Raw genomic sequence first — 19,412 nt, 5'->3', positions numbered from 1 at the left:
TTGCCCAAATGCCAGGCTTGGTTTCTAACCATCAACGTGTATATATAATGCTATCTTAAAACAAAAACAAAAACCTTGAAGGAAGCCATTTTACACTGAATACCCACCAGGAGTGATTACAATATCAAACCCCATAATCAATCAGAAAAAGAGCAGGACCTCAGCAAAAGGAGAAATGAAAACTATCTCAAAAAAACCCAACCTAAAAGGAATTAGATTACATTTAAGCTAACAGAGAAAAGAGAGTCAGGAAGACAAGATTCTAGTTTTCATTTAGGAAACAAATCTAAACATAACTGTGCCCCATAGAACATCTGACATAGCTCAGTTAGTCCACAATGTTTATCATTTTCTATAATAAAAGAGTACTCCGTTTACTTTCAATAGCTTCCCATGAGCTATTATTTCAGCATTTTATCAGACTTGTACGGCAGAGGAAGTGTTCACTTCACAAGACAGGCTTCCTTTCCCTAGTACTGCCCAGCATGGGCTATCTAAACTGGGATAAACGTGTAAGCAGCATGCACTGTAAGGGGGTAGGGAGTTTTTATTTTGGTTATGTTTTTGTTTTGGTTTTATTAAGACATGGCAAAGCTTTCCACATTTACTTTGCTTCTCTGCAGTTACTAGTTAATTGAGAAGAGGTCAAGCAGGACAGCTGCCCTGCACGAAACAAGACTGGGCCCCCTTACAAAGCTATTTCTCAGAGTAGCCTCTGACTGCTCAAATAACAGTGTCTGGCACAAATCCTGCAGCAGCTCACGGAAAGTAAAAGGAAGCCAGGTTAATTGAAACCTTCCTCGAATGTTCAAACAATTCACATGAAAAAATAACACTGAACATCATCCCTCAGCATGGCCTTATTTCACCCCACTTTCGGGGGCATCACTGACAGCTTTTTCCATTTGTAATTGCAACACTTAGGGCCTAAAGGCTTTTCAATTTAAATTATAACTGGGGTTGTGAAACTATCTATCTATTTATCCATCCATTCATCCATCCATCCACACAGTGTATACTGGTACAACCTGTGACAGCCACATGTGACCTATAGATATTTATATTTTAAACTTTAAAATCAAGCTATACACATTCTGAGAAATGCTTGTTTCATAACTGGGCACCCCCACCACCCATGAAAAATAACTTTTTAAAAATATTTCAAGTTGAAGGCATTTAATACCAAAAAAATTCACTTCTAGCATATGCACGTAAGAAATTGGATGGGGGGAGAATTCAACCATTTTAATAAAAAGTATTTTAATCCAACTCATTAATATAGCATTTTAATTCTTGTTTTGTGCAAAATACTATTGACAATAATGATGATAATGACAATAATAGCATTTATATAGTGCTTTAAGGCTTACAAAATATTACAAATACTTTCCTTTGATTCATACAACAAACCTGGAAGTTAGGTGAGGAAATACACAGAATTTAAGTAACTTTCCAGAGTCCCACAGCCAGTAAGTGTCTGAGGTTGGTTTTGAACTCAGGTCTTCCCATATTCAGGGCTATATCCACTTATCACCTAGCTACCTGTTTATTTGAAACAAAGGTTCTTAATCTTTTTTGGATCCCTTCTCAGAATACTGTTTTATTGCCTACCTTTACAATTGAAGGAAATGTTAACTTTCAGTTATGGGTTAGTGAAAACAAAAAGGTTATACTTTTTTTCCTTCTAAGTTCACAGATCCCCTGAAATCCACACACAGATACTTTGGGAGTCCATAGACCTTAGGTTAAGAAATGCTAATACAAAAGAACATGAGCCCAGTCCCCACCCATCACCATTATGCTGTTGGGTTTCCCAAATTGGGAGAAATCTCAGGAGTCCATAATACTTAGCACATCACAGATGGGCCTTACTCTGAGGAAAAAAAAAAACAACAAACTACCTTCATGAACAGAGTGTTTATGGTATCACTAGACCGCAAGAACCAAGCTTACTCCAGAATGAATCATGAGACAGACACAATCCCCAGCAAACTCCTTCTGACAAATGTTAAGGATAAAAGTTACCTCTTTGGGCAGGATAGTGGGGCGGAGAGAGTGCAGAAATTGGAGTTAGAAGACCTGGAACTCTCTGCCATGTATTGGGTGACCCTGAGCAATCACTGTATTTCTTTAAGCCCCAGTTCCTCCATTCAAAGCAGGGTACCCTTACATCAGGGTAATTCTACTTAGATGAACCATCTACCTCATGGAAGTGTTGGAAGGATTCAATTAGTGCAACCTAAATGGGAGTTGTTATTACAGAGTTTTTACTAAGGAGATGAATAGGAAGGTAGGTCTTACCCTCATTTCTACCACCATTTCTGTTAAAAATCAGATGGCATTTAAGTTTGGGTCTTCCAACTCTGTGAGTCTTCTCCAAGTTCAAAAACTAAACAATCTACTCCAGCAGAAAAATATGCATGTGGAAAGCAATGTGATTTCCATCATTTCCGTTCCGTTTCTCTAAAAACCATTTTGTAGTCATTTATTCTGTACCATAATTGAGAGAGTGGAACGATAGTATCATAGCTTATTTGCCAAAAAATCTAATGGATTTTTTATTCATTTTAAATCACCCTGGCAAGAATTAGGAGAGACCTGAAGAGGGTTATTGTTGTATTCTGTTTTGTTTTTTTAATGCTCTTTCAAAAGAGATTGGAGATTGAAAGCCATGACAGATTGTAGAGGTAGCAAATACTACAAAATTTATGGCCTACACAGCCAACAGAGACTGAAAGCACAATTCTGCAGGGGGCAATTTAATTTTGAAAAATTATCTTCATTGGGACCCCCAAATGGAGGTTTGTGTGACTGAATCCTAGGCAACAGCACAAAACCTGAGAGGTTAGAAGCTAACTGCCCTTGAAAATATCATCAAAAGTGTTTCCCAGTGGGCCAAAAGTCTTGAAAAATATCGTTAATCTGGTCAAAGGAACACAAAACTCATTCTGTATAAATTAGGTCATTGTCTACGAATATATATTTCACCACTGCTAATCCCACAGTTCCACTGGATTTTTAAAAAAAATATACAAGGATGGTGTTTCCATCAACAAATATGTTTTGTAAGAATTTAAGTAGAGGGCTTTCTTTATACAATTCTCTATAAAAATGGAGAGCTTAAAGGCAAGTAAAGGATACCCACCCCATCCAAACTATTTCCTTTTCTCATTTTTCATGTCCAGATATAATATTCATATTAGAAGTAAGATGGCTTTCAATATTCACTTATGCCTACTGATTCATGATGGTTTAGTAAGCCAGGCTAGCATGCTGGGGCAACAGTAAAGATTCAGTTTAAAATGTTATTTTCACAATTAATCGAACATAAGTGTTAAAATAAAGGACATCAAGTTGGTGCAGAGGATAGAGGATCAGGCCTGGGGTCAGAAAGATCAGAGTTCAAATCCAACATCAGAACACTTAAAACCTGTGTGACACTGGTCAAGTCACAACCCATATTTACCTCAGTTCCTCATTGGTAAAATGGGGGCACACTGGACAAAGAAATGGCAAACCACTCCAGTAGGTTTGCCAAGAAGCCCCAAATGGGGTTGTGAAGAGTCAGACAAAAATGAACAATAAAAACAAATTTTTTCTTAAAGTCACAACCCATTTACCATCAGCACTAAATTGAAGGGTTTACCTTATTCCCAAATATTTTTGTCTTTCCACATTCAAGTTTCCTAAAACGATTTATATCAAGAGCCCTTTAGCACAGTCAAATTCTTGATGCAAGGAAATATTCCAAGAAGTAATTAGGCCTGTGCCCATTTGTAAAAGCTCCTCATACCTTGCTCACATCAAAGAGAACACCTGCTTGTGAAACAAGAAACTCTACCGGATTTTATCCTAGAACAAGTGTTTGCTACAAGACAACTTGAAGTCAGGAGAGGTATAGTCCTGGCAGGCTATTTCAAAAACAGCCATGCTAAGAGACCCAGTGTATCATCCCAGGAGTGACACAGAGGTGTGCTACTTTTCAATTAACATTTATACAATTCATCATTTTTATCTTTTAAAAGCCATCCTTACATTTTAATCAGCATACATTTTTGTCTTTTTATATGGCTTCTCCCAATGCCTCATCACACAGTGCTGGTGACTGTGGATTCTCAAAGGAGTTACTATATCTAAAGTGCTTGGCATACCTTAAAGCACTATATTAATCTCAGCTATTATAATCAAAAGCTATAGGCAGACAACTCCAAGTTTTGGATGGTCCTACCAAGCTGCCAAAGGTGATGGTGATGAATTACATCTCTGTTGGCCAAGGGTCAGCTAAGAGTGAGTTCATAAGCGATCATCCTCTGGCTTGTCACAGACAAGTTGATTGGTATTTTGGCCCCAGAAACTCTATAAGACCATCTATTAAATGGTAGAGGGGTTACAATCTGTGCCAGATTGCCACATTGATGAGATTATATATCCTTGAAATACTAAAGTAGTGGTCACCAATACATGCTAAATACTACTAGGCAAAACTCCCTTTCTCCCCAAAACGAGAATGATAACCAATTATTATCACACCTATCAAGTCAGATGATTAGCTGCTAAACACCCTAGTTTATAATGACAGAATACCTCTTGGGAACCTGATGTAGTCTTAAATTGAGGAAGTATACAAAATGACTGATTATCACCTAGTCTGGTCACATACAGCACAGTTCCCTATGGTATATAATTTAATTTAAATTCATCCAGTTTTAAATATCCTTGGCAATCACATATTCAAATCACTTTGCTTTGGAAACCTATTAGCAGGCTGGTTGGTATTGATGTAATATGGAATTTAATTGTACCTTCTAGATTTGGGAAATAAGAGAGTTCTGCAACAGTTCTATAAGCCTAATTAGATAATGCAGAGTTAATTTTTTCTTCAAGTTTCAGTGCACCAGTTCTGGTACTCAGTGAACTGAATCAGGTTTCCCTATTGGCATGTTTAAATGCTGTCTCAGAAGCAATGCCTGAGAATGGTATAAAGGCTGGAAAGCCTGGAAGCAACTCTGTAAAGGAAGAAAAATTGGAAGCATTTAATATTTTCAAATATTCAAGATATCTAGTAAATGAAACAAGAACATTTTCCTCTCCAACAGGATTTAAGCTTTCGGTAGCTGCCGTTAAATGTTTGCCCATGTACCTTCAAGGGCATAGAATTTTACTACAAATAATCTAGGTGCCTTATTCCCATTTTGGGGGTTACAAAGTCAGAAATCATCTGACTTGGAAATGTGTGATAATAATTTGTTATGGTTCTCATTTTGGGGGGAAAGGGAGTTTTGTCTAGTGGTATTTAGCATATATCAGTGGCCATATACTTTAGTATTTCAAGGATATATAATCTCATCAATGTGATACCTTATTCCCCTTTGGGGGGGGGAGGAAGAAAGAGATCACAAAAATCTCATAGCAGAAAAATAAAATTTTGATTACTTAAATGTTAAGTGAAAAAAGTTGCCATTTTCTTTCTCCTTCTTAATGGGTCAAGTAACATTTATGTTAAAAACTGCCTTGTATTTTCTAGAAAAAGATCGTTCCCCCAACCTTCAATTTTAGGTTTTTACCAGGTCACAGAAATGCAAGTCACTAGGCGTCACATTGCAAAGTGATGAAAGAGATCTAATCCACACAGGAAACCAAAGATCACTACTACCTGTGATGTGCCGGGTGGCTCAACTGACAATATTGTTTAGGTATGTAATTTATACAAGAGAATTGTAAAAAAGAGAGAGATTAGTTCTTTTTAAATTACTTCCTAATAATTACAGCTTTCAAAAAAATCTTCAATCTTTTTTTTCTTTAAGCCTATGAAACTGCTCATCAGCCTCCTTATCAGCTGAGATAGTTATTCTAGTTGATTAGATCAAGTGACAAGCAAGGGCTAATGAGGCTAAGGTCCTGGGTTGGGTATTACATGGGCCAGGTGCCTTTGGCACTGAGAAAACTGTAAGGCCACATATGTTGCAGCTTCTAAAATGGTGGTGGGGTTCCCTAGGTCTACCACAAACCCCTCCCCCTACACATTTTAACACATAGCCCAAAAACACAAGCTCAAATTGGGTCCTCTTTATTTTTTCCATATTTGTTTAATTTTTAATTTATGGAATAAAACAAGCATTTCCATAAGTGTAATAAAAAAGATGATTGCACATGAAACTGCAAATATATTATGTATTCCTTTTAAACATATAATAACGTTATCATGTAAATTTCCTTTTTTTTTCCTTCCCTCCCCATGCTTGAGATGGTTACCATTAAACACACTGGGTCCTTTTAAAAGAGGGAGGGAAATTATTACTATTGTAGCTTAAGTTTACTCTGTGTATGGCTATCTCACGGCTATCCTGACTACATCATTTTTCATTCCCTTCCCTTCTAGCTTGTCCTCCAAGAGACACCAAATTTCTTATCCACAAAAATCAAAGAAATGGCAAAATGGGGAACAAAAAAATGCAAAATATAAAAGGATGGGAATTAGAATACTGCTTAAAATCCAATAATGACTGCTATCTCTAAAGGAGAACCAGAGGTTGGAGGTGGACAGAGGGGAGGAAAAGTTTAAGTCATTTTCTGACATGTATTTCCTTCACAAAGATAAAAATTCACCAAGACTATTGAGACATTCTTTTGTTCTCTCTCCACAAAGGGGACAATATACCTACATCTATGCCTTGTGTTATCGTTTAATCTAATCCAACTATTCATGACCTGATTTGAGGTTTTCTTGGCAAAGATACTGGAATGGTCTGCCCTTTTCTTCTCCAGCTCATTTTACATGAGGAAACTGAGGCAAACAAGGTTAAGTAACTTACTGAGGGTCATATGTGTTAGTGTCTTAAGGGCAGATTTAAACTCAGGTCTTCCTGACTCCAAGTCCTAAAATCCATCCACTGCACCACCTAGTTGCCCCAATCTATTCCTTTAATAGCTTTAAATTCAGATGGCAGTTTTCTGATACAGTCATTAGTTTTACTTACACAATCACAGAACCTCTTAGAATCATTCATTCAAGACCACATCTAGATGACATCTGTTGATTTATTTTGGGAGTTGAATGTTTTTAAAATATTTTTTAAAAATACTTTTAATACTTTGATAAGTGACTTTCAGTATAGTTGATTTCCTTGGTAAGTCTATGCTTTTTACTTTATTTGTGCATTTTAAATATTCTGAGGTGTATAGGCTTCAGACTGCAAAAGATCTCATGATACCAAAAAAAAGAAAAAAGAATTGAAAACCTTTGATCTAGACCACCACCACCTTCCAATCCCCAAATTTTACAGATAAGGTTAAACAATTAAGTGACTCACACAAGGAAGTGACAGGATTTGAACTCAGATCTTCTGAACAAATTCAATATGCTTCCCCACCCTACTACTCAGTTTCCCAATGTTATTCATAGTGGTCAATCTTGGGGTGTTAACTATTGAGGTTAAATTATTACATAATTATTGAATGTAAATTATTAAATAAATTCCAATTACTGAAGTTAAATCAAAGGTTTCTTGAATACAATAAATGCTCAAAAGGTGCTATCTGCTGTCTGTTTTCATGATAAACCTCAAGAAAATTAGTAATCAGGATTTTTTAAAAAATTTCTTTATTATGAATTTAATCAAAAACTAATATTTGCATATATAAGGAACAAAAAAGAACTATATATGAACCTATTCCAATATGTAATTTGTTTCTTTGGTTGTATATTAAATCTAGCAAGGAAGTAACAAAACTGCCCTGTTTGTCTCCTGAACTTTTGTGAATAAAATCTTTTATTAATGCCATTTAAAAATATCACTATACCCACCCACTAACTCATTCCTTCCTCTGCACAGATCCTCTTCTTTGGCACAAATTAGTGAGACAAAACCAAATCAATATCTGAATTATGTATGTCTCATTCACCTCTAGTCCTTGCTAAGTCTCCCAGTATTTTTTAAAGTTATTTTTCCATGCTGCAGTTTACAAGGCTTCCAACCCCAACACCACCATCATCCTGGGATTGTGCCTGCTTGACACGGGGATTTCTCACATTAGCTTGGCCATTCTTTTGTTCATCTTGTTGATGAATAAATGGCATTTAACGGCATTTAACATTTTGGTGGCTATTCCAAACTCTTTCCACTCACCTCTATCAGCCTTTTATCAATTGTTCATGTATTGTCATGGGTATCATGTGCATCTCTGTTTAAACCAAATTGTAATTTAGGATAACGATGTCAGATTTCTTCCTAACCTTCTCAGAGTTTATTAGTAGATGAAGAGTAGCAGGCAAGGGTGGACAGCCACAGACCAATATAAAAGGGAGGCCCAAGAACTGGTACCTATCACTGGATCACTATTTGGAAGATACATTTGTTAAGATATACTTGGTTTCTGATAGAATGGAAAAGTACAGTATTAATAAATGGCAGAATTTAGAAGCTTTTAAGGAACTCGGAGATTCACTTCGATGACCCCATACAACTGTCCACCCAAACCAACTCAACATCAATTTCTCTGCACCTGGACCAGCAAACACCCTCCATGCTGAACCTCTAGGATCCACGTCTCCAGTCCCTGCAGAAATTTGCACTAGAGTCAGTATAAACTAGTCCTCTATTTCTATGAGATGACCCTAAGTTCGGGACAATATTTCAAGGAGATTATTCTGGCACTGACGAACAGTGATAATTTAGAGTGGAACAGTTGAGGGGCAGGACTATACAGTGAGGTTACCACAGGGTCAGCTTTAGGTTAGCCGCTGCTTTGCCTTTATATCCCACCCAGCTACCCCCAAAGTCATTTTCTGCATATACTTCCAACATCCCATCACTTTTCACCTCTTGCTGGGCACTATAATCAAATTAAAAGTACGGTTACTTCTGGAAAAGGCTTGGCAATTAACAGCCAGTAAATCACTTGAGCAGTTCTGTGGCTTTCCAAACCCAAACTCCCACCCTGGGTTACCACTTTGCTATGTCTACTATGCCCCTATTAAAATGTAAGCTCTTAGGGCATGGATGTCTCTTTTTATATTCATATCCCTAATACTCAGCACAATACCTGGCAAAGAGAGCTTAACTTATGCATTTTATCAATTTAATTAGTTTTCAGAGTAAAATATATTAGATACCTTTTATGAGCCCACAGTTACTTAAAAACTGTGAATATTTAACAGAAAACAAATGCAAGTAAATGGAATTATTAGGTAAAAAGAACAAATTTAAGAAATCAGATGAGAGGAAGTTTGTTGTAATACAGACAAGAGCATGAAACTTGGGTGTCAGAAGTAATCTGTGTTTGGCACAGTGTCTCTGGCACTTAACTGGGAAATTCTAGTCAAGTCACTTAATTTCTATGAACCTCAACTTCTCTGTAAAACAGTGATATGACCTATATTATCTTACCTCACAGGATGGTTATGAGAATCAAATGAGATAATGCATATATTCCTAGTATTAGGAGCTTAAATCACTTGACAAGTCCATCCCTAAGGTACCTTCTAGCATTGATTTGATGATTTCCACATTCAAGAATTGGGGGAAGAAAATTGAGATGACACAAGTTAATGCAATTCCCTTATTCTAAATTAAAATGCACACCTATGTGCCTGGAGCTGTGCTATAACTGCTCCTCTCACTTTTTGGTTGGAATTAAACATGTCAAACATTCAGGAAACAATTCAAAGCACACACACGCATACGTGCACACAAACATTCAGAATAAGATACAGATTATTTGAAGAACATCAATTGATGGATAAGAGTAGGAAGATTATGAAAAGAATATGAGACAAGGTCAAGATGGAGGAGGGGGGAGGAAAAGAGATTGAAAAAGGTTGGCTTCACTGAAAGTGGCTAAGTCTAAAGCTAGAGGGTCTTTAGCAGTAAATTGAGGAATTCAGACTTCAATGGAAAAGGGACAGGTTTAAGGTTCTTAAACAAGCTTGGGACAATATTTCAAGGAGATTATTCTGGCACCAGTGACCAGCGATATTTAGAGTGGAAGAGTTGAGGGGCAGAGCTATATAGCAAGGTTACCACAGTAATAAAAGCAAGAGATAACAAGGATAGAATCTAGGTGGTGGTTCACAATGAGACTGTAATACAAGGAGCAAGTCATTCAAAAAAGAAGAACCTTTGGATCCTTGGCTACACATATACAGAAGGGACAGAAAAGTGTGCATCCAAAAAGCTGCCAATCAAGCCTGGAGAACTGCTTCCAGTGGTGATGGTGGTGATAATTCAGGCACTGGGAAAAGATACAGCCCCAGTTTCTATACTGCACCAACAACAGCTCTGCCACCAAGGAAGTTTTAATGAAGTTTCCGTTTCAAACAAAATGTCAGGGTCAAAGTCAAGAGTTTTTCAGGTTACAACTGAACATTATCCAACGAAGATTTTTTTTTTTTTGAAAATCTAAACTTACAAGCACTACTGAGAGTTGATTCAACTCTAATGAGAAAAGAGCACCATGTATTCCTTTCAAACCTGTTATTAGCTGTCTTATCACATAAATGATCTTGAACTCAGGGCAGTTACTGAATAAGCTGCAAGACATCTGACCCTACATACTTTAAGTCGCTAGAAAGGAGCCTCAACTGCAAATGGAAGAAGACATCAGTTAGCATTGTAACTTCACGGGTACTCAATTTATTATAGCAGACTGCTGAAGTCAAAGGTCTGTCAACATTTCCATTATACATTTCTATTTTCAGAGTCTTATAACTCAACCATAATAATTCACTCTGGACTAAAGCCGATGTCAGCATGGGAAGGACTTTTATTTATTTAATAATTCTAAGTGAATTTTTCACACGTGCCAGTTGCGTAGCCTTGGCAGCTGTTGTCCTCTACATATTCAGAGGACAAGGGAATTCAAGCAGGAATATTCTTAAGAAAATGTATTGGGCATAATGGAAGATGAGTTGCAATTCCAAATCTGACTTACTGCCTGTTTTGACTATGGGCAAGTCACGGTCTGAATCTCAATTTCCTCATTTGTAAAATGGAGATAATATCTGTAACACCTACTTCAACTAACTGGGTTTTGTGAGACTCAAATTAGATAATTTACAGAGTTTCAATAGGTTGAGCTGCAAGGGTCACTTGAAAGAAACAGATGTTTGTAGGGAAAGCACTGGATTTAAACCCTATGGGTGCTACTTTGCTACCTGCACAACCATGGGAACCCTCCTCCATTTGTAATATTATGGGATTGGACTATCTATAACTTTTTAAGGTCACTTTCACCACTAAGCTATGATCCTATTATCTGCTTTCAATTCCCTCCCTCCTCTTTCCCTTTTAACAAATAAGGAAACTGAACGGAGGACAAAGAAGTTAAGTGACATTCACACTCAGATAGTGGCAAGGAAAGAATCTGAATTCAAATCCCCAGTCTCCAATCCCAGTGCTAAGCACTTTAAAAACTTAAAGTATTATTTAAATTCAACTATTTTGCCATCCTATCCTTGGCACTGCTAAAACCATAAAGGCTAGTTAGCGTTTATAAATGACAGTAGCCAACTTTCTTTGGGGAAAAAGGAAAATACTTTGTTTCTTCATTCAAGATACTTCCACAACTGAAGAAATGATTACATCTACAATTCAGACTCACTGAATGGACAGTTAATTGAAGGGCTTAAGTTTTTCATACAATCTCTCTCTTTTTTAATCTTCATGATATTTTGAAGGCTTAATGAGCTGGTGTCTTTGGCAAAATGCAGAAATTACACCTTGAATGGAATGATCGGTCTTACTGGGTAAGGTGTGTCATTGATTAAGAGGTGGAGTCATTCTACTTAAACAGTTATTAGAGTCACCATAAATCAGCATTTAAGAGGTTATACTAATCCTTAATAAGGTGACTTTTCAAAAGAGCTTAACAACCAGAACTGAATTTATACCACCTCTGAAAAAACCAGGACTGAAAGCGGTTCAGAAAGTATGCTGTATCTGCCTTCCCCATTCAACTTCTATTACAAAACTCGTTACAGATTCAGGTAGATCAAGGGTCAAATCATGCCAGGAAGTTAGAATAGAAAGCAAACAGGATTTGGAGTAAGGACCTGGGTTGAAACGCAAGCTTGGGAAAAGCACTTCACGAACTGTCAGTCACAATTCCCTCATGTGTAAAATTAAAAAAAATAATAATTATACTGAATGAGCTCTAGGGTCCAACACTAAATTTTCTGACCATGCCTAAGTAAGTTCCACATATTGACACATGGTAACCCCATCATACTATTTCAATTACCACCTTCGTTGGATGGGAAGCTCCTTGAGAGCAGGTACTGTCTTTTTTTTATCCCCAGCACTTTGCATAGTTACTGGCACACAGTCAACCTGAATAAATGTTTACTGATTGATCACTGGGTCTATGCAGCAAAAACACTGCTTTGCCTGAAAAGGCAGCAGGAAAACAGCATATAAAATTATGCCTTCAGAAATGAAGGCAGATTCTGGAACTTGTTTTGAGGGGTGCAGCTGATAAAGGTGGGTATTGGGTCCCTTGTTATGCTTTCCCTCTAAAGCATCATAAAGGGATTCCACTGTAGTGATGTAAGAAATCCGACCAAAAGCACGTTAATTTTGCCTTCATTTCTAAGCCTTAATGGCAGGAAAAGGCAAAATGTTTTGTTTTTTATTTATTTAAATTTAAAATTCCTATTTTATTTTCTGACTCCCCACCTTAGAAGATAGTTCTGTCATCCTTTTGCAGCAGGCTGTATATTATCATGATCCGATTGGGAAGTCAGCAAATCTAATACAAAGTGTTCTAATGAATTTTTTAATAAAAATATGGCATTCTCGGCCTCTCCTAGCCACTTTCCTCTCCACTTAAAGTGCTCTTTCTAGGAACACTCCCAGAGTTCCAGTCCTCAGTTTACTCAGGCCAACGAGCCAGCCACAGAGGCTCTGGGAGAGGGGAGGAGGAAGAGGGTTATGGCCAAGGGGCAGGTTTTGGAAGTGGACCGGGGCTTGGATTCCTACTCCGGACATGTGGGCTGGCCTACCGCCAATGCTGAGGGTCAGCAGCAGGTGAACTCACCCAGAGGGCTCAGAAGGACCCGCTCCGGCCCCAGGCATCAGGCACGTGCTCTAAACTTCGCCACTAGAAGCACAGACCGGCGGGAATAAGGAGCTGCCTCCCAAGGAGAGCGTGGCTTTCTGTAACTAACGCTTCAAGGTGTCTGCCTAAAGCCTCCAAAGCAAGCGAGCGTTAAAGCTAACACCCTCGCCTCCAGCCCGGCAGATAGATGGGTCCCCCCGGGAGCCGCCAGCCTCGGCTCCCCGCCCAGTCAGCGCGGAGTTAGATGAGAGTAGGACGGACCCGAATCCATCCGATGAGCAACATGAACCAAGTGCCTACTGTGTGCCAGGCGCTGGCTCAGTGCAGGGGATGCAAAGGGAACGGTCCCTGCCCTGCAGGAACGTGCCAACACAACTATACCCACACCTCCAGTACAGGCTCAGGGCAGCCCCGGGGAAGGGGGGCGCGTTCTCACTGCCCCACAGGCGGCTCACCCCGCGAGTAAAGACCCCAGAGCCGCCCGGCCCTGGGCTGGAGGTCGGGGCCAAGGCTGAAGTCCCCTCCCGCCGGATGAGGAGGAGAGAAAGGCCTGTGCAGCCCGCCCGTCCCTCCTCGGCCGGGCGGGGGGGGGGGATGTACGGAGGGCGCTGGGGGCAGTAAGTGCTGGGTACGCGCGGCGGGCAGCGGCAGCAGTGGCAGCCCTGCCTCCTCCCCCCTCCCCGGAGCGCGCGCGCAGCGGGGGGCGCCGGGCTCCGAACGTGAGCCCGGGAACCTGGGAAGCGGGACGCGACGGCCAGCGAGGGGCTCGGCCCACGGCATCTCCCCGCCGTCTCAGGCCTGTAAACGCCGCCGCCGCAGGCCGCAGCCTGGACCGGCCTCCGGTTCGCGCCGGGGCCGGGGTGGCGCAGGACACAAGGGCACCCGGACTGCCCCTTCGCCCTGCCCCCCTCGGCTGAACTGCCCCGCCGGGCGCAGTGCCCCTGCAGCCGCAGCGCCCGGTGTCATTAGAGAAATCCGGGGAAGAGGAGGCGCTGGAGGAGGGAGGGGGAGGCAAGGGGGGCGGGGCAGGGCCGAGGGGAGAAGGGGATGCTGACACGGGGGGGGGCACGGGCCCCCGCCTCAGCGGCTGCAGCAGAAGCACCACCTGCGGAGCTGCGGCGGACAGCCACCCACTTTCCGCGAGCAGCCGCCCCCTCCTCCCGCGACACGCACCAAACCCCCGCACAAGTTGCAGGTCCCCCCCGCACGCCCCCGGCGCGGGTCACTCACCCTCATCCCGCTCGGCGGGCTCCGGCCGTCAGGCCGGGAGGACAGAGATGACCAAAGCACCAACAGCCCCAGAAAGCTTCCCACCACCAGCAAACTGCGTAAGATGAACCCGATCTTCAGCCTCATCTTCCTCCGGCGGCGGCAGCAGCAGCGGCAGCAGCAGCAGCGGGAGACACAGCAGCCCCAGCGCAGCCGCCGCCGCCGCCACGGCTTTCTCCCTCCCTCCACCCCCTGCTCCTCGGGCTGCACTCCTCCCCCTCCCTCCTCCCCGCTCACTCCCAGATCCGGAACTCCCCTCTGCTCTCCACCTTCCTCCGCCCGCCGCCCCCTCCCTGCAGCCGCCCCGGGCTCGCGGCTCCAACTCCTCCACTCGCGTCTGCCTCGCCGGGTCCTCCGCCGCCGCCCCGTCCGCCCCCCACCCCAACTCCTCTTCCCCGGTGGCCGTCAGAGTTTCCCAGAGTCACACAAACTTCCCCCCCCCTTCCCCACTTCTTCGGATCATCAATAACTTCTGCAGAGAGAAGCCCCCGGCTTTCTTTCGCTTCCCCTATTGTACCACTGCGGGCTAGCCCACTCTGGGCTGCGGGACCCAGCGCCCCGAAACCCTCGCAGGGAAGATCGGCAACCAGGAAGTCTAGAGCCCGGCAGCCGCCGCAGCAGCTCCACGTGGCTGATTTATAGCCCAGAGGATTTCTGCTTATTGATTGTTCTCGCTTGCCCCCGGCTCCTTAAGGAGCTGGATTTGTAACTGAAAGGCCCGGGTGAGCTGTGCAAACAGGAGCCCGCGGGGGCCGGCTGCGGGGCGGGCTGCGGGGGAGCGGGCTGCGGGGCGGGCAGCGGGGGCCGGCTGCGGGGCTCCGCCGTCAAGCACGAGAGAGAAGCCAGGCTGTGTTTCCTCCATCCTCCTTTCCTTTTAGGTCACGTTCTCACTCTGCAAATAAAGGCAGTATTGAAACTTAGCAAGTCTGGCGGCTTGACTCCGTGTTTATATGGAGAAATGATGTTTTTTAACCTCTCTTTTGCAGTCCCCCAACCCCCCAGTTCTTAGCCATCCCCAGCCTCGATTCTGCCACTTTTTTTTTCCATTTGTTTGTTGAAAGGCTTAAGAGACCAAATCTGTAGAGAGGGGGCCATGCTTTTCTGTGTTCTATTGCAGGGCTTCAGTAAATATTACTCCAAATCCTCCACCCTAAGGAAATATTCTTTCTGCTCAAGCTGTCATCTTTATCATACCAGGAAGTGGCAAACAGCCCTGTCCCATACTTAGCAAAACAATACTGCGGGAACCAAAAAAGAAAAAGACCCTAGGACAATTCGGATAGACCTCTTCTGTTTAAGTTGAATTTATTTTTTGTTTTTTAACTTGCATCTTAAGGTTTGGGGCAGAGGATTTGGGAGGATAAAGTCAGTTCATTTAGAGGAATGGTGTTCAACAAGTGATGAGAGAAAACATTTATGTTGAAGCTTTAAAAGACTGATACATTGTTACGTTAATAGGGAGTGAGAAGTCACCTTTTACTAGGCTTGCAGCATACTGAGGCTCATGGTAAAAAACGGAAAATGTGGAAATGCCGTCCAGACTGCTCGGATTAATTTGCAATAGCAAATAAGATTGTGGGAGGATCTATCTACATTTTAAACATTTGGGGGATATCTGAAAAAAATAGAATCACAAGTCCATGGAGTTCTTACTTCTAGGAGTAACTGAATTTTTAAAGGCCTTATTGTCTTTGGCTCTAACAGTGATTAACCAAAAGGAAAACCAAAATTGTGCCACTCACAACATTTGCTATTAGCTGTCCAGATTTCTTTCCATATCTCTATAAATCACTTGTTAAAGTGTGAATGTCGTTCAGTTTACATTTATGGTGACTGTATTCCTTCATTGGGGATTTTGGATAAATTTGTTCTTGGAGATGTTAAGAAATTCGAACCTGGCACCTCTTGGAACCAAACTGACATAGAATACCAACTGTCAGACTAACTGACTTTGGTTACTATGAACTCAAGGTACATTTGAACCAGTGACCCATAAATTAAAGGCTTACATATCCCATTACCAATCCCCTGAATCATTTAATCCCCTCCCCTTGGAGGATTTAGAGAAAGCCTATCTGGAAAGTATCTACAATACACAAATTTTTTTTTTAAAGAAATGCTACTATGTGGAAATAAAGCAATATTAAGAAAGGTGTAAGTATTGTGCTATAGGATGCATTTGGTTAAGCATATAGAGAATGTCTCAAAAGGGGTAGATGGTGCAGAAGATTAGAGGACCTGGAATCAGGAAGACTTCAGTTTAAATTCAACTTCAGACACTTCCTAGCCATGTGAACTTGGGCAAGTCACTTAACGTTGTTTGACTCAGTTTCCTCATCGGTAAAATGAGTTGGTGAAGGAAATAGCAAATCATTCTTGTGTCTTTGCCAAGAAAACCCTAAATGGTGTCACAGAGTGTCAAACAGGACTGAATAACAAGGATGTCTCAGAAGTCAGTGCAGTTCATAGTTTTAATACTTAAATAATAGCTTTGATAATATTGACTACCTCACAGGCATCTCAAACCCCATATGACCAAACAACTCATTATCATTCCTCCAAACTCACCCCTCTTCTGAACTTACCTATTGCTACTGAGGTAACTGCTCTCCTTCTAGGTATCTAGAGTCACAATCTTGGTATCTTAACTCCTCATTCTTTCTCACTCACTGTGTCTAATCTGGTGCCAAGTCTTGTGGATATTGGGAGTCCAAGAACTGGACTACTCATCTTATCTCTGTCTTTACTTATGTGATGTTAGGCAGATCATTCAACCTGGGCTTTAGTTTCCTCATCTGTAAAATTAGGAATTTGAATAAGATGACCTTGAAGGTCCCTTTCACTTTCAAATCTACAATCCTATGAACATCTCCCCCATTTGTACCCTTCTTCCAACAGTCACTAGACTAATTCAAGTTCTCAGTAACTTTCTTTGCCTGAACTGTGGCAATGGTTTCCTAATTGGTCTTCCTATTTCTAGTCTCTAAGTCATCTAGATGGCTACCAAAGTGATATTCCTTAGCCACAGTTCTGATCACAGCACCACCCCCTTCAAGAAGCTCTAGCAACTCCCTATTGCCATTATGAAAAAAATGCAAACTCCCCTGTTTGACATTTAAAGCCCTTCACACTGGTTCTGGCCCACCCTGCTAGGTTTATTGCACATTTCAGCACTTCATACATTGTGCAATGCGGCCAAATTCACCTCCATGTTCCCTATATGTCACTGTCTTTGTGCTTTTACAATCCCTTCTCATTTCCTTCTCTTAGAATCCCTTAGTTCAAGTGCCACGTCCTACCTGAAGCCTTTCCTGATCCTCCAGCTGCTAATGCCTCTCCCTCAAAATTGCATTGTATGTATTTGATGTAAACTTAGCTGTGTACATACACATTGCTTCCCAGGATCAAACAGATGGGGCATTTAATTTTTGTCATAGTATCCTCAGTTCCTGATGGGTGTTTAATAAATGTTAGTTGATTGATTGATTGACACAGAGTCATCTTTTTTCTTAGGGTAGGTATATCTTAATTTAAACAAAACCAGTCCTTGGATCTGAACTAATGACAGATTACTTAATAGCTAGCATTTATATGAGCAGCTCGGCAAAATGGGTAGAGTGCCAGGCTTGGAATCATGAAGACTCATCTTCCTGAGTTCATATCTGGCCTCAGACACTTCGTTGCTGTGTAGTCCTGGGCAGGTCACTTAACCCTATTTGATTCAGTTTCCTCATCTGTAAAATGACTTGGAGAAGGGAATGGCAAAGTACTCTAGTATTTTTGCCAAGAAAACCCCTAAGGGGATCATGGAGAGTTGGACATGACTGAAAAGACTGAACAACAACATTTATATACTGCCTCTTGCAAAGCATTTTACACATTTTATCTCTGTTGATCCGCACAGCAACCCTTCAAGGAGGATGATATTATCATTCCCATTTTTTACAGTTGAGGAAATGGAAGCAAACGGGTTAAGTGACTTTCCTAGGGTCACACAGCTAATAAGTGTCTGAGGTAGGATTCAAACTCAGGTCTTCCTGACTCCAAGTCCAGTGTTCTATCCACTAGCTGCCCACTGTCTGTTTCCTCCATTGGTGCATATCACAACCTACCCATGACCTCTCATCCTCTGCAACTCTTGTCCATAACCTCCCGAAAGTCTCCCACAAGGAGTCTGCCCAGCCTGGTGGGATACTTGGTATTTTCTTATCACGTGGATCTCTTATTTTGTATTTCTGTTTCATGGCTGGTCCGTCTCTTTGTAAGGAATCCCCTTTCAATTTGTCCTTTGTTCTGAACAACCACATCAGTGACAGAGCACCATTGTTTTATGCCTCGCTTCATATTAATAATCAGAGGCTTGTGGAGCAAAGTTATTCTGCTGTTATGTTAAAGAACTCTTTCATGATCTTAGTATATGAATTAGAGACTCCTTTTAAGAGAAGAACCTTTCGGAGGAGATCTCAACCAAATAAAATAGATGGCACAGTGGGTAGAGTGCTGGGCCTGGAGTCAGGAAATGTGGATTCAAATCTGGCTTCAGATGCTTACTAGCAGTGTGACCCTGGGTAAGTAACAAACTCCATTTGCCTCAGTTCCTTATCTGTAAAATGGGGACACATTGGAGAAAGAAATGTCAAAGCACTGTAGTACCTTTGCCAAGAAAACCCCACGGACAATTGTTCATAGTGTCGTGAAGAGTCGAACATGACTGAAAAACAACAAAATACTGTGGAATTTCATAGCCTTTGGGCCTTTCGATCAGTTTTGTGAATGTAAAGAAATTACATGCTATAGAATATCCTTTGTGGAAGCTTCCTTTCCTCCTATTTTCTTATTTTATTATATTAGTAGTTATCATTCATATACTCCTTTAAGATTCACAAAGCATTTTGCAGATATCTCATTCAATTCATTAATTCAACTAGCATTTATTAAGATCCTGTGTGACCCTGGACAAGTCAATTTCTCTGAGCCTCAGCTTTCTTATCTGTAAAAGGACAAGCTGGAACTCTAAGTTCCCACTCTAACCTTTTCAGTTCTAATTCTATGATCCTAAGTGTCTACTATGTGTCAGACCTCAGATTAGG

The 19,412-nt window shown here is 41.4% G+C and overlaps 1 protein-coding gene across 2 annotated transcripts in view; it reads right to left on the bottom strand.

Moving 5' to 3' along the window:
- The window catches only part of GALNT7 (polypeptide N-acetylgalactosaminyltransferase 7), a 197,346-nt gene extending 182,795 nt beyond the window's left edge, over positions 1 to 14,551 (bottom strand). For both annotated transcript variants that reach the window (XM_072622927.1, XM_072622926.1), the window contains exon 1: positions 14,284 to 14,551. In XM_072622927.1, coding sequence (XP_072479028.1) covers positions 14,284 to 14,409 — 126 coding nt within the window. In that variant the 5' untranslated portion in view covers positions 14,410 to 14,551. The remainder of the gene's footprint in view (positions 1 to 14,283) is intronic.
- Positions 14,552 to 19,412: the final 4,861 nt, after the last annotated feature.

This window comes from Notamacropus eugenii, chromosome 7 (assembly GCF_028372415.1).
Source record: "Notamacropus eugenii isolate mMacEug1 chromosome 7, mMacEug1.pri_v2, whole genome shotgun sequence".
In the NCBI taxonomy this organism is placed as follows: Eukaryota; Metazoa; Chordata; class Mammalia; order Diprotodontia; family Macropodidae; genus Notamacropus; species Notamacropus eugenii.
This window is presented reverse-complemented; position numbering and strand designations above follow the sequence as displayed.